This window comes from Phaethon aethereus (genome assembly GCF_964289735.1).
Source record: "Phaethon aethereus genome assembly, chromosome: 7".
Lineage (NCBI taxonomy): Eukaryota > Metazoa > Chordata > Aves > Phaethontiformes > Phaethontidae > Phaethon > Phaethon aethereus.
The window spans coordinates 17019331-17034745 of NC_138583.1; the positions used below are offsets into that span (position 1 = coordinate 17019331).

Consider the following 15415-nt stretch of genomic DNA (forward strand, 5'->3'; position numbering starts at 1 on the left):
GCTGTTCCAAGCACTTTAATGCAAATGAACACAAATGAAGGTTTCAGCTTTTTTTTTTTTTTTCCTTCCAGAGTTTTACTGCACTCCATTTATCAATTGGACTTGACAACAAAAGAAAGAACTGGGGGAAAACCTGGGGCAGATTCAAGTCACTTCCACTCTATATAAAGGAAGGGGGGGGAGTTCCTTGAGGGCCAGTTGTGGGTCTTGTCAGTTCTACTGCAATATCGGTTTTTATGCAAGATTTCTTTCTCTACACCCCCCACCCACCCTTTTAATTTTCACGGTCTTGTAAGATGACCGCGGTGATTCCAAAATGGAAGTACGTTTATGACTTTCCACTGAAAAGTTGTGGCAATAAACCCTATGCTTTCAGAGAAAATACAGAAATTAAAAAGTTTGTTAAAATTAATTATATCTTTAGAGAAGCTAGAGGAGTTCTGCATATTTACTCTACTCTATACACTACATTAAAAGAGTAAAGTGGTTTTAGTAAAAGACAGCAGATACAGTTACTTGGCTGCAGGATTTAAAGGGTATCGCTTTACGAGGGGTGTGGGGGCGGTGGAAGATACCTAGGAAAACCTGCCTTATGTCTACCTCTTAAGAAGAGCAGCTCGTTAAAGGCTATCTGACACATCTGTTTAGGGACGGGGGAGATCGGTGTTCCAAGGGAAGAAAAAGGACTTGGTTCAGCAGATACAAACGCGAGAAAGTGAAAGTCCTTCCTCTCGCCCACCCCTTCCAGGATCAGCGCCTGTTCTGGTCGGAGTCCAGGTCAGGAATTGGACGCGACCCCTAAAGCACTTGCCTTGTTCTTCACTTGTCAAACGTGTTTTATCTCTAAGTGACCTTTTAGTTAATGTTGTAGATTGTGTGGGCCACCATGTCAGATCCGGAAACAAAAGTAAAAGATTGATTAACACATTTTGCCTGTGAAAAAATGTTATGGGATGAGGAGGTGGGGGGATAGTGGGGTGGAAAGTACAAAGAGAAAAGAAAAAGGCAATCTAGGGAACGACAGAAGGGCTGCCGACTCCGCTCGGGGCATCCGCCGGCACGGTGAAACCGGGGTTGAGGGCAGAGGACTCGGTACGCTGCGGGAGCGCACAGACACAAAGCAGGATACATATAACGCCCGGCTGGATACCGTGTAAATACCCACGAGGTTCTCAACACAGCCTATCCGCAATCAAACACAGAAATGGCGAACCGATACTCTAGCTAAGGCGAGGGGCCGCCTCCCCAGGCCCCCGGTGCCGGAGACCGGGCCAGCCCGGCGGAAGCAGAGACGAAGGGCTCTTCTTCGAAGAGGACGAGGAAGAAAGGGGAAGAAGAGCCCGGAAGCCCTGTCAGATCCCGCACCGGGCGGCCAGCAGGGTAGCGCGGTGCGGGGCCGGGGAGAACTGCCGGGTGCTGGCACACAAATCGAGTTTACTTGAAGGATTTATTCCGTAAATTGAATGGCTTTTTCTCCCGAGGAGCCCGTCTCTCCCTCTGTTTTCCTTCCTCTCTCTCTTTCCCCCTTCAAGTCACACCAGGCTTGTAATCAGCAACAAAAGCTGACATAAATCAAGGGCGGATTGACAGGGGCTGACAAATAACTGATTGATTGCGGTTGGGGAGCACTGACAATTGACGGCGGGGCGGAGAGACCCGAAAGGCGGCGGCGGGCGGTGCGTGACAGTCCCGCGTGTGACGACCGGCCTCCCCCAATCCCGCCGCGCTCCCCGCGCCGCCGCAAGCCGCGCCGCAGCGCCCCGGCTCCCGCCCGCCGCGGGCGGCGACGTGCAGGCCGGCGCTCTGCAGGTTCTCGGCCGAGCCTACTCCCGCGTTGTGAGGCGGGAGGGGCGGGATAAAGCACCCCGCGCCCTTCTTTGAGGGCCTGGAGGGGACGCGGCAGCGGCGGCCACGGAACTGTCCCGGCGTGCCGGCCCCAGGGAGGGGGGCGCGGGCTGGGCCTGTAAGCGCCGCGAGCGGCTGGACGGACGGCGGCAGGCCGTGCTCGGGGCGCTGTGCGTGCGGCGGGACTGCGCTCGGGCGGGGGGAGGGGGGGTCGGCGGACCCAGCGGAGCCCCACGGCAGCCCCCCCGGCAGGCGCGGGGTCCCTAGCCCCGCCGCCGCCCGGGTATCCGCGCTGGCTGCGGAAGAAGAAAAACGTTCGCAGCGCGTGATGTGAAACACAGAATTAACGCCCAGCCCGTCCTAGGAGCGAAAACAAGGAAGGAGGGGAGGGAAGAGGGAAGGCGGACGAGAAAGGGAAGGGGAGAAAAAAAAAAAGAGCGAGAGACCATTAAAAACAGAGAAAAAAAGCCCCAGAAAAGGGAACGTCACATCCCCTTGACCCTCCAATCACCTCGGGGTCCCATTTGATTGGAAGGCGGCAAAGGCTTTAATCTCAGACTAATTCAGCTGCTTTTGAAGTGAGTTTCGTTGCCAGATCCCGGGCTGGATGGGCAGCGGCTCGCATCGCAGCTGAGCGGCGGAGGCGAGCGCTCCGCTCCGCACCGCGCCAGCCGGGGGGAGCCGAGAGCGGCCGAGGGGGACCGCGGCACACGCTGCAGCCCCCACCCCCGCCCCCAGCACAGCCCAAGGATTACTCGGCTTTTTTTCCTCCTCTTTCTCTCCGGCCGGCTCCCCCCTTCCCTCCCCCTCCCCACCCACGCCCTCCCCGCCAGAGCGAGCCACGGGACATTTTATGTTTGTTTTCCTGCTCGGGGGGCGTGTGGCTTTTTTCCGTCCTCGCCCGCAGAAAGCGAGCGAGCGTTTCCGAGTGCGAGAGGCGCCACTTGCCCCAGTTTTCATGCGAGGTTTTGGGTCATGATCACATCGCCTTCGCTTTCTGCTATAAGAAGTAGTAAGCGCAGCAGCAGCCTCAGCGAGCCCGGAGGCAGCCCCCGCCGCAGCCGCAGCGCCGCCGACCTCGCCGGGCCGACCGGGCACGCTGGGAATAACGGCAGCAGCGCCGCCGCCAAGCCCTGCTTCCACGCCGTCCCCCCCTCGGACCCGCTACGCCAAGCCAACCGCCTGCCCATCAAAGTCTTGAAAATGCTCACGGCGCGGACTGGACACATTTTACACCCCGAATATCTGCAGCCTTTACCCTCCACGCCCGTCAGCCCCATCGAGGTAAGGACCTCGGCGCCGGCCCCCCGGCGCGCTCTCCCCTCCCTGCCCGGCGCGCGCTGTGCATGGCGGCTCCGTCAGCCTGCCTCGGCCCTTCCCTGCGCGGCCACCGGGACACGGGCTGCTTTTCACCGAGAGTTAGTGCGAGGAACCGCTCGCGGTCATTGTTTCCATGTTTCCTGGGATCCTTTCTAATTCCTGTCTAAATTAACTTTTTATTTTTGCTTTTTTTAGCCCCCCCCTCTTTTTTTTCTTTGAGAGGAGGGTGAGTGGAAGGAAACGACCCACTCTGGGGTCATGATCGGGCCACGCAACTAAGCAGCGATCCGAGTGCCAAACAGCCTTGCTTTTGCGGGGAGCGTTTTTTTTGAGGGGGGGAGGGCGCGGAGAGGGACAGGCTGAGGCGTGGGTGCGACGGAATAACTATTTCAGCTCCTCGACCGTTCCCTTTCAAGTGCCGACACGCGTTTCTACTTCGTGGGCCCTATGCGCCCCTTTTCTCCTCTGTCGAGGTTGTCGGTACCCCTCGGCGTAGCTCGCTGTTTGCGGGACCGAAACTCGAAAAGGGAGCGGGCGGTGGGAAGGGTGTGTCCGTGGGAATGAATGATTTCTTGAAGGTCTCCGCGGAGCGAGGACACTCGCTCCCCCGCAGCCCGGCTCGCCGCCTGACTCGGGCTCTGTTTATGCATCGTGTCAGCGATGAAATGGGCGCAGGGCGCAGAAATGCTGCAGTCGCTACAGCTAACGGGCGGGTCTGTGCGCCGGCACGGCAAACGCCGAGGCGCCGAGCTCGGCGCTGCCCAGGCCGCTGCCAGGGGAGCCGTGGGCGCTGAAGGCGGTCGCGGTGGGCTCGCAGGGAGCCGAAAAGTCCTGGCCCGTTTTAAAGGCTTTGTGGAAAATGGTGCATGCAGGGGAGGGGGCTGTCAGCGTGATGAATGCGCACAAAATTGTTCATTACTGTTCTCGGCAAAACTATACGGGACAAACGTCCGAGGTATACCCCGGGGTTTTTCTTAGACCACTATTAAATCTCTGTCTTTGTGTGTCCTTCTGATTTCCGCAGCTGGATGCGAAGAAGAGTCCCTTGGCCCTTTTAGCACAAACTTGCTCGCAGATAGGGAAGCCGGACCCGTCCCCTTCCTCCAAACTCTCCTCGGTCACCTCCAATGGCTCCGGAGGCGACAAGGACTCCAAGTCGGGCCCCTTGAAGCTCAGCGACATCGGCGTGGAGGACAAGTCGAGCTTCAAGCCGTATTCCAAGCCGGGCGCGGAGAAGAAGGAGCCAGGGGCGGCAGGCTGCGCGGGCGCCCCCGCCGCGGGGGTCGCGGCCGGGGAGAAGTCGGGATTCCGGGTGCCGAGCGCCACCTGCCAGCCGTTCACCCCAAGGACAGGCAGCCCCAACTCCAGCGCCTCCGCCTGCTCGCCGGGGCTGCTGCCGGCCGAGGGCAAAGGCGGGGAGGACAAGAAGGACGCGGAGGGCTGCGGAAAGAGCGGCAGCTCCGGCTCGGAAGGAGGCCCGGGCACCACCAGCATCAGCCACAGCCGGATTAGTGTGAGCTGTGCCGGGATTAATGTGGAGGTCAACCAGCACCAGGAGAGCACGCCGGGCTCCAAGCCCATAGCCTCGGACTCCGCCTCCTCCTGCAGCAGCACCACCGCCACCTCCTCCACCTCCGTCCTGGGCTCCGGCCTCGTGGCCCCCGTCTCCCCGTACAAGCCAGGCCAGACCGTCTTCCCCCTGCCCCCGGCGGGCATGAGCTACCCGGGGACGCTGGCTGGAGCCTATGCCGGCTACCCGCCCCAGTTCCTGCCGCACGGAGTGGCGCTGGACCCAACCAAATCCTCCAGCCTGGTGGGGGCCCAGCTGGCCGCCGCCAGCAGCCTCGGCTGCAGCAAGCCGGCGGGATCAAGCCCGCTGGCGGGCGCGTCGCCGCCGTCGGTGATGACGGCGAGCCTGTGCCGAGACCCGTACTGCCTGAGCTACCACTGCGCCAGCCACCTGGCAGGCGCCGCCGGCGCCTCCTGCGCTCACGATCAGGCCCTCAAGTCCGGATACCCCCTCGTCTACCCCACCCACCCTTTGCACAGCGTCCACTCCTCGCTGACCGGCGCCACGCCGCCCTCGCTGGCCGGCCACCCATTGTACCCCTACGGCTTCATGCTCCCCAACGACCCCCAGCCACACATCTGCAACTGGGTGTCGGCCAACGGACCCTGCGACAAGCGCTTTGCCACTTCGGAGGAGCTGCTTAGCCACTTGCGGACCCATACTGCCTTCCCGGGCACCGATAAACTCCTTTCCAGCTACCCCAGCTCCTCCTCGCTGGCCAGCGCGGCAGCCGCGGCCATGGCGTGCCACATGCACATCCCCACGACGGGCGCCCCGGGGAGCCCGGGCACGCTGGCCCTGCGCAGCCCACACCACGCGCTGGGACTCGGCAGCCGCTACCACCCCTACTCCAAGAGCCCTCTGCCCACCCCCGGCGCCCCCGTGCCCGTGCCCGCCGCCACCGGACCCTACTACTCCCCTTACGCACTCTACGGGCAGAGACTCACCACAGCCTCAGCCCTGGGCTACCAGTGAGCACAGGCAGCGGGGCTGTGGCACACAACACAACAGAGTCTAGCGGTGAGGGAAGGGAAGCCCTGCGAAACTTTATAAAAGTTGGAAAGAAAAAAAAAAAATCTGACTTTTTATAAAATAGTGTTCATTTGAGGACTGGATCCATGAGCACTGTATTTATTTATGTTAGCTTCAAGCGGGACAACGAATCATAAAGTGCATTACTTAACTGAGCTCAATAGGTAAAAGTGGAACACCCATTGTAGAATATAAATAAAAAGATAGAGGTCTTCTCTTTAATGTTACTTTAAAATTGCTATGATTGTATTGTACGTTCTTATTTAATGTCTCATTGAAACAAAAAAATTTACATGCATGTTTGTTACTAAAAAACAACTCGCAATTTGTCAGTTATAATTTCAAATTGCAATTATTTTTAAGGTGTATACCCTTGAAAGAGAATTGGTATTTTTTTGTATGTATTCTGGAAGAAAAAACAAAAACAATTCTATTCCAAAAACCTCATTTGCCTTATTTTGTTCTTTAAAAGGAACACTTAACTATTTTTAATTTTTAAGTCCACCCTGTAAAAAGGGTTAAGTAAGGTTTACGTCATGTACTAAAATAGACAATGTATCGCTTTAAAGATTAAAATTCCGTATATTTGATGTATTAAAAGGTTTTACTTTTTTTTTTAAATACTCTTTGATTCTGTTATAAAACCCGACTAGGTCTTGGATGGAGGCGACTGCTAATTTCTCCTTAAGCGTTTATTCAATTTTAATTAAAAATTAAAAAAAAAGACACAAAAGTTTTTTTATTGTAACCCCAGGGCTCTCAAAAAAAAATTAGGAGGTTTTTTTTTCTCTCTTCAGTAGAATTCGTAGGCACGAAATAGGAAAACTGAGAAAGTTAAATCTCTTTCACTTTCCTAAGGAAGATTAACTTAAAAAAAAAATGTTTTTACTGTGAAAACCTGTTTTTTAAACCTGGGTTTCAATTAAAAGACTTCTTTCTTTAGACAGAAGCGGGGAAGGCAGGACTTATTTGTTAAAGAGTAAGAAGATTATCTGAAAGCTTTTTTTTTTTTTTTTTTACAGAGTAATGCAAAACTATTCCTCTTTTTCTAAATGAGAAGTTCAGAAGCAATTAGGCAAGCGCTGTTTGATCTCATCCAGATATTTTCAATTTCTTTCTTCAGTTCGTACAGCAGCACAAACGATCATCACGTTAAAAAAAAAAATCGGACAGCTCTGAGAACTCTCTTCTTTTAAAAAGCAAGGGAAGGGGGAAAAAAGACGTCCATCCGTTATTTGGTCCGAGTTTGCTCTTTACTGAAGCGCAGTGCCAAACTCGACGTGATGCCGAGAGGGGCTGCCCCTGCCTGCGCCGCGCCTCTGCCTCACCAGCCCGGCTCCCAGGGCCACCGCCCGGCTCCGGCTCGTCGTCCTGCACTCAGGTAGGAGCGGGGGCCGAGATGGAAAAGCCAGAGCGGCTACCGAAACTGCGGGACAGGCCGTTGCCGCCGAGTTAGTCGGCAAACCGACGCCCAAGCCGGCAGAGGCAACGCCAGCGAAGGGCTTTGCGGCCGCGGCCCGCCAGGCGCCCGCAGGGAGCGGCTCAGGCGGAGCCGCGTACCTGCTCCGCGCAGCCCCTCTGCGCGCCGCCGCTGCCGCTCCCCGGCCCCACGCGGGCAGGGGGAAGAGTTGAAAGCGGCGACTTCGCCTGACAAATCACCGGGTTTTCTCCCTCGTTCTGCATCCCCCCCCCGATATAATCACTGTTCAAAGTTTCCCGTGGTGCCTAGATGCTAATTAGTCTAATACATTTACCCAAGATAATTAGCGGATGTTAGCGCTGATGTGCGAAGGAGAGAAAAGCAGCAAGCTAATGAAGCTCCAGCGCTCGCCCGGCCGCCCCGGCACTCGGCGGAGCGCCCTGCCCTGCCGGGGCCGGGACCGGGACCGGAGCCGGGCCGGTGCTGGGCAGCGGTGCGGCTCTTTTGGAACGCTGATACGAAAGCGTCGCGGGAAATGCTTTGTGCTGTAACCGAACGTATTCCCCCCCCCCCCACCTTAAATGGAAAAGGGACCATTGCGTATCTCTGCTTCAGAGAATGTAAAATGAGCTCTCGTTATGAACTGATGAGTTGGAGAACGGGAGGGGAGGGCCGTGCTGTGCTGTTAACTGCACCAAGTAAACTCTAATAATAAAATACGAAGCGGATACAAACACAGCAAGTAATCGAAAGAAGGGCTTTGCGGGTCGGGGCGGGGGCGATGGTGGTGGAGGATCCATCCAGCGGATCCGAGAACGGCAGCCGCATCTCGCAGCCCTCTCCCCACGCCGCACGCCCCCGCCTCTCCCGCCACCCGGCTGCCGTCGGCTGGCGGGGCAGCCTGGCCAGACTGCCCTCCCCGCTTCGCTGTCCTAACCGCCCTTCGTTGGGGGAAAAATACATTTCAGGCTCCATCTGGGCGTGCAGGCAACGGTTACGGATTTGCCGCGTTTAGGAAACAGCAGCACCACCACCGCACACCCTCCTCCTCTGGTCACGTATTTTACAATTACAGATTTCTAACAGCTGCAGCTCGGACTCCGCTAGCTAGAAGCCACCAGCAATCAGGTGTTGCAGGGGATATTTTAAAAGGAGCGGGAGAGGGATTTCTGTGTCGTAGAGACCTAACTGCACTTTGGTGGATTTCATTCTAAAAAGTTATACACATAAAGACTTCTGATGCAAGCGATGAAATGAACACTTAACATTATTATTACTGTTTTACCTAGCCACTGTCCCTGAGATTAATGAAAAATTAAAATAGCTTATTTTATATGTAGAGTGGTGGTAAGGAGGTCTCTTTTCCAGGCTTGTTAAGTATTTGACCTGGCAAGTGTCACCTAGGATTTTGATATTAATCTAGGAAATCAGCTTTTTTTTCTTTTCTAATAGAGATTGACTTATGGACATTAATGTTTTTTACCTAAAAGGACTGCATTTGTTCTTCCTCTCCCCCCGCCCCGTTCTTACTAACTGGATGGGTTGTGGAGTTGACAGCAGCCGCTGGTCCATGCCACCGAACTAAAATAATTTCACAGTGAAAAACCAGCTCGAGAGGACAAGCAACAGAAGGGCAAAACCCATCAAAACCCGAAACTCTGATCAATCTGACCGGAGTCAGGCATACATTAGTTTAATTTAACGAGTTTCGTCTTTCTCACAAATCTTTTTTGAACATTAAAGATAAACTCATGTAATATTTAAATCAACTCTTGTCAGATGCTAAGTGCAACTGAAGAGCCAAAATAAAAATTAATGCGTTTCTATCCCCTCTCAAAGGCTTACTCTGGATGCCACTTCGACAAAACACTTCTGATAAGCAACGCTTAGAAAAGAAGGGTTCTGTTTATCTTATCTATGGGGAAATGTAATTAAGCTAGTTTTATGAAACAATAAAACACCAGATTCCACAGACAGCAAAGGAGTTTCTGTAATATATCTGAGCCTATATGGGCATATGCATCTCAGTTTATGCATACTAGTCCACACCAGAGACATACACATTTGCTTGCCTGATTTTAGAGTGCAAAACGTGTGCTAGAGTAAAAATACAGGGATGCTTTTATGACGGGAAGATTTTCCTCAGCGATAAGAGGCTCCATTCTCTAAGACCGGAAAGTCACCCTCTGCCCATCCACTACCTTTGAAGCTATCCTCCGCGCAGGCAGCAAGGTACGCGCAATGCGGCGGCCAGGGCTGACCCTCTCCTCTCTCATCCGAGGTTTGTGATGAACTGCCCACATCTACAATCGAAATCACCCAGGCAAGAGGAGTTTTGAAAGGCCCAAGCTTTCCGAAACAAAAGTAAATGTGCATTTCTGTTCTGTAAAAACCTCGATCAAACTTCATTCTTTCATATTTAGAAAAGACGGAGAGAAATACTGCCTTGCTTCAATACTGTTGGCTCTCACTACAGGCTTTCAGTAGAGCTCAGGTTAGTTTGTTTGTCTGTGTTTTGGGTTTTTTTTTTTTTTTTTTTTTTAAAGGAGTGAATCTAAAGTTCGAATATCGCTGGAGTTACCGGGATCAAATCTCCTTTGCACCCAGATTTTGGGTATAATTTTGGACATTTCTAACCGCAAGCTGAGACCCCCACCCCACGATTCTCTCTGCCCGCGAAGCGCAGCTCGTGTTGCTTCACCAACAGACTTGCGGCAGGCAAACGATCAGTCCTGATCGGAGGTGTCTAATCCCTGCAAAATCTCTCTCTCAGCTCAGTCCTAGGAAATTCGGGGCAGATTGTGTTGGGGGTTTTTTGGTTTTTTTGGTTTTTTTTTTTTTGTTTTTTTTTTAAAGGTAAAACATTGTTGCGATGAAGCATAGAGGTGTCAAAAGAAAAAAGACGGACCCTGAGTCTGTATGCTCCCACCACTTCGGACGTGGAATGCTTTGGCAGGAGAGACGGGGCTGAAATTTGATCAGATTATATATTTGAGCTTATGCATAAATGCGAAAAGGCTGTCCTAATGCTGGGTATTTCTCCATCAAGATCAACCAGGTGCTGCTGCTGCAAAAATCCCACCTCCGGCCGCTTGTTCTGTACGTGTGTGTGTGCACACAGCGATGCACAGACTTTGTTCTCTCTTCATGTCTGAAATTCATCAACTGCTCCCCCCTCCCAGCCACCCCGTCCCCTGCGTGAAAAAAGTAAATCCGTTCAGTCTTTGAATATTGTAAGAAGCCTTGTGTGTGTTTTTTTTTAAATCTTCAAATGAATTAAAGACAACCTGACAATGCTGTCATCTGTCTTCAATGTCACATCAAGGCAAGAAATAATGATAACAGAGCAGCAGAAAGACGCCCACTGAAACCTGGAGGATATATATACACATATATATACACACCACATATATGTCTTGAAACAGTTTGAAAGAGAACAAAATTAGATTACCGTTCTTAGGCTATCGCGGTAAGAACCTGTGGGATTTTGTGTGTGTGTGTGTGTGTGTGTAACTGCTTCATCTTTCCTGCTTTATTTTGTGAAGCGCATGTTCCTTGCTCCAAACCACTTCTGAGGGATGGGGTAAGACGACGAGCAAGCACATTCCTTGTTCCTAAACTACTACGACCAATGGAAACACAAAAATATCTCCCCTCCCCCCGCATCGTTTCAGGTCTCGTTAATAATACAAGTTACTGTGCTCTCCCGAAGCGCAGGCCAGAGCGTGGCACATTTCACGTGGAGACCCACATGGGGACGTTGTGCCGAGCAGCTCGGCTCCCCGGGAGGAAAGAGGAAGCTTCTTCCCTTTGTTTCCGTGGCCCCGCGCGGTTCCTTTCAGGCTCCCGCCCGCCAGGCGGCGCTGCCGCGCCCCGCGGGGCGCCGCTGCGGTGGGAGCGGCCGCTCTCCGCGGAGGGCGCCGGGCTCGGCCCCGCCGCCGCGCGCCGGCCGTGGCGGCAGCCGGCCTGCCAGCCCCGGCCCCGATAGAAATCGCGGGTTTGGGGCAGAGGGAATCTCCGATCTAATCCGAAGGGAAGTATTGCAGTATAAACGGATCTAGCCAGATAAAAGCAGATAGGCCGGACTAAACAAAAACCGTGGTGGTGTTGGTGGGTTGCCTTTTTTTTTTTTTTAATCACGCTTGTAATCTCATTCACTCTGAAGGGTAAATAAATTGCAGTTGTATGAAAAACAATTGGTGCTACATGTGTTCATAACAGATGGGATCTTATCACAGTTTAACTGTAATAAATTCTGACTTCTGGAAATTGTAATCTTTACTCCATGTTAGATGTCTCGTTTCTCCTGCAATAATAGGGCTAGAAACTTCTGAGAGGAAACAGAAAAGTTTTCGGAGCTGGCGTTGCCCAAGAGCCAGGGCACGCTCCCGCAGCCGCTCTACCACCGCGGCTCTTTCCAAGTTGCCGTGAAAACGCGGCTGAAAAGAAAAAACAAAACAAAACAACCACACAACACAAAAGGGAGAGAAATCTCTGGCGCATGGGGAGGCAAAGGGCTGACCCTCCACGACGGGTAACAGCGTTCACTAAGGCGAACAAGGTGATAACCATGCAGAAAAGCCCGAGAATGAGCCTGGAGAAGCCCTGGCAAGTGACAGATGACGCTTTGCTTTGCGAAGAGAGAAAATGTCAGAAGGAGAAACCCAGCCCCCAGAGGAAGCCGAGACCAAACTTTAGATTAATACTCCTGCGCTTCAAATCACAAAATTAAAAAATAAATTTGAATAACCAATGAAAGGATAAAATTATAACAATAAATTGTCCATATTCACTGAGGCTGCGGGACTAATTATTTTCACCATCTCGGCTTCCCATTGCTGTGTATCAAGTCGCAGGGTAAATGCTTGTAAATCCATTACATTTCCATAAAGCCTTTCGCCGCTTTCTTTTTGGCCAATGCTTTTGCAACATTAATTGATTTTATTGCACTTTCTGAAGTCACTGTATATTAAACTCAAGCAAGTTCGCTCTGAAAGTGTTGTTTTTTCCATCGTCATATGAAACCTGTGAACGGGAATTACTGAAGCTCCTGCAGACTCTAGTCTCTTTTTTCCCCTGCTGTGATCTTGATGGCAAATGTGAACTGCAAATTACAAGTTTCTAATAATCTACGCTGTTACAGAAAGCAGCCGCCTTTATCGCTGGTGAAAAATTAGTCTAAATCTAACCACCACATTTTTTCCCATTGCTTTTAAGCGGGGGGAGGCATGAAATGCTACTGGGTGATCCAGATCAAACAGACTAAGAAACACTTTGCGAGTCATTTACGTTACTGGATGGACAGCAGTTATTTTTAGGAAAGGGTTTTCGATGTATAACTAGAAGTTCAATGCAATTTAAGAAGCGAGTACACAGGCTCCAGTTCCTCAAGCCCCTCTCCCTTTTTCCTCAATCACCCTAAGAAAACTGGACTCAACCAGCCTTAACCCGATTAATTATTTCTCACTTAATACCAGCTAATTTCCAGTGCCTTTACCTGTCACGCTAGCCCCGTGATCGTTAGTTAAAAGCGCTAGAAGTCGAGGCTTGTGTTCAGAGCGCTCTCCCTCCGCCCCGCTCCGCGCCCAGGCACGCGGGCTGCGCAGCCCAAGCCGCGGGCAGCGAGCCCCCTCCCCGGCGGGGCCAGCGCTGCCGGCGTGGCGAGCAGCGCCGTCACACCAGCCGTCACCGTCACACCTAACCAGGCAGCGTCCGCTCTGCCGGCGCCTTCCTACAGATTCACTTCAAGGTACTTCAGTGACGCAAGAGTCTTGTAAAATGGATAGGGATAATTACTGTAGTTCTGCACGTCTTCTGTGATCTGACTATTGTAGGTAGGACAGCGGAATGCCGGTAATTGTGAACCTATCCTTCGTGTTACAGGTTCCGCGCTTGTACCCCATCCTTGGCTGCCCAGCCGCCTTACTCACACACGCTGCTACCCACTAAGGCGTTTTACGAAGGTAAACGCATCGGTTGCTAGTAATGCCGTCATTATGTATACCGGGAGGAGGAGGGGGCGGGCAGGGGAAGGAAGCCCGAGAGCTGCGCCCTGGCAGTATCTAAGCCTCGCGGAGCGGCGGGCGGGCAGCCCGGGCGCAGGGCTGGGCTCACGGGCCGGGGCGCGCCCGGCCCCCCGCACCGCGGCCAGCCCCCGGGACCGACCGCGGCGCCTTGGCGTGGTCCTCACGGCGCTTTGCCTCTTGGCCGAGGGAAAGGCCGGGCATCTCCCTGGGCCCTGCCCGCCTTGCCGGCGGGGCAGCGCAACAGCCGGGCGCCCCGGCCCCAGCAGCCGTCACGTCGGGTCCTCGCCGGCAGGGCCAAGGCAGGGAAGGGCCCTCCCGTTGTGGCAGGGCCCGGAGAACGACCGTTTCCAGCCACTCGTCTTTTTCGAGACAAAGCGCCCTGTTTGGGAAAGGCCACTACTGCCATGGCTGTAGAGGCGTCAGTTCAGCTGGGGCTGGGACAAACAGCCCAGGTGTGAGGACACACACACTGTGCAAGGGAAGCGATCCCACACCCAACACCCCTTCAGCCAGCACAAGACTTAAAACTAGAGCTGCAATATAACGTTTTAATTTCACTGAATTTAGTAAGCGGCGGCCCAGATTCTCTAACGCAGCTAATCTACCTTACACTTGCAGGGAAATGTCTCCCCTCTTGTACAATTCACAGCCATTAATCCTCTCTTTCTGGAGATTTATTTTTTCCTACCAGGAAAGATCAACTGCTGCCATCATCTGCTGTGCTTTTTCTCCATGCTTGAAGTACTTGTCTTGAGGCAGAGGAATACATATCAATTCCCAGATCTGAAAGGTTTCAAACCCACAATTCTCACTTCTTATTAGGGCTCCTAATCACCGGGCTACTCTAATGTGGGAAAAATCTCCACCCCTCCTTTGAAGGCATTTCACTTTGCATAAAAATGCACCAGGCCAGAGGGAAAGAGAAGGAAGGAACAAGACTATTTAGTCTACTGGTTAAGGTGCTTGCCAAAGCCCGGAGCTCAGGTCTCCCAGTCAGTGCTCAGATTTAATCTTGTTCCCACCCACTCTCTCTTTGACCAAGAAAAAGCTTTAAACATTTTACGCACGCACAAAAAAGGTAACACTTTCAACATCCCCTTTCCACCCTAAATGTAGATGAGTCTACTCAGGTGGACTAGGAAAAAAACTACAGATCTGTTGCCACTAAGTTATTAGATAAATAGCTATATGAATACAGACCTTCGAGTCACCGTTTTTTAAAAGAAAGTAGAAACCACCGCGGCATGTTAGGTGGCAGCAAGCTTTGCCTGATAGGGCCCTAGTAAAAAGGCTAAGTTTCCCACTGTGGGCATTGATCATACAGCGAAGAAAAACCGGTTCTTGTGGTAGAGTTCCTGGCTGTGCAAGTAAGAACATTTCTCCTCTTAGGTCTGTATTTTTGTTACTTTGCCCCACCCTATATGGAAGGACTGGTCACTATCCCCTCTAACCACACGCACATGCAGTCCTGCTGCTGGTCACCCCTGCCTATATGAGGCTAGCACAGAAATTCACTGATGGAGACCAAAACAAAGCCAAAGTCCTACTCGTCCCTACATGTATTTTTTACAAGATTTCAAGTTCATTTTGATGACTTTTTTACAGAACATAATAACCCTATAGCCAGTTTCCATGATGAAGTACTTGAGCTTATGAGTCTGAGAACATTCACAAGATTTTTTTTGTCTTACACCCCCACCCCCCCACCCCTCCGATTCCCCTCCCTTTGCAAGATTACAATTTCCTTAAATATATATTGCACCAGCAGGCCCAGGGAATGTGTTCCAGATAAAACAGATGAGTAGAAGTAAGTCCTTTTTTTTGAAGGATCAGCTGCTAAATACATTCCAGTAGAGGTGTCAAACAGATTTTATGATGAGAGCTAATCACATTTATAATTATGGTCTTCAGGCTGACTTTACAGAGTTAGGGTAAAATGTTATGCTTGATCAAAAGCAGATATCCTACATACATCAATAGGTTTATAAAAAGATTGGAGAAAGGAATTTAGACCAGATGGAGCAACTAATTTTTCTAGTTTAACTGTATCATTTGGTTGAGAAACAAATGGTTGTTAATGTATCTGCAAACCAGGTACTGACAAATTCTCAGAGAAAACTGGCTACTCAAAGTTCCACGATCTTTTTCTAGCGTTAAATAAGTTGGAAAAGCGTTATAGCAGGTCTTACCTCCTGAATGGAC

The 15415-nt window shown here is 51.9% G+C and overlaps 1 protein-coding gene across 1 annotated transcript; it reads left to right on the forward strand.

Moving 5' to 3' along the window:
* The first annotated feature begins 1783 nt into the window (after positions 1-1783).
* On the forward strand, positions 1784-6145 carry ZNF503 (zinc finger protein 503). Its single transcript, XM_082002589.1, has 2 exons — positions 1784-3129; positions 4190-6145. The coding sequence occupies exons 1-2, from the start codon at positions 2821-2823 to the stop codon at positions 5708-5710; spliced, it is 1830 nt and encodes a 609-aa protein (XP_081858715.1). The 5' UTR covers positions 1784-2820; the 3' UTR covers positions 5711-6145.
* The last annotated feature ends 9270 nt before the right edge of the window (positions 6146-15415 follow it).

Bases quoted from the DNA above. Each gene is read 5' to 3' on its own strand.
- ZNF503 (XM_082002589.1), top strand. From the start codon at position 2,821: ATGATCACATCGCCTTCGCTTTCTGCTATAAGAAGTAGTAAGCGCAGC. The intron at 3,130-4,189 runs GTAAGGACCTCG...TGATTTCCGCAG, and splicing joins CGCCCGTCAGCCCCATCGAG to CTGGATGCGAAGAAGAGTCC.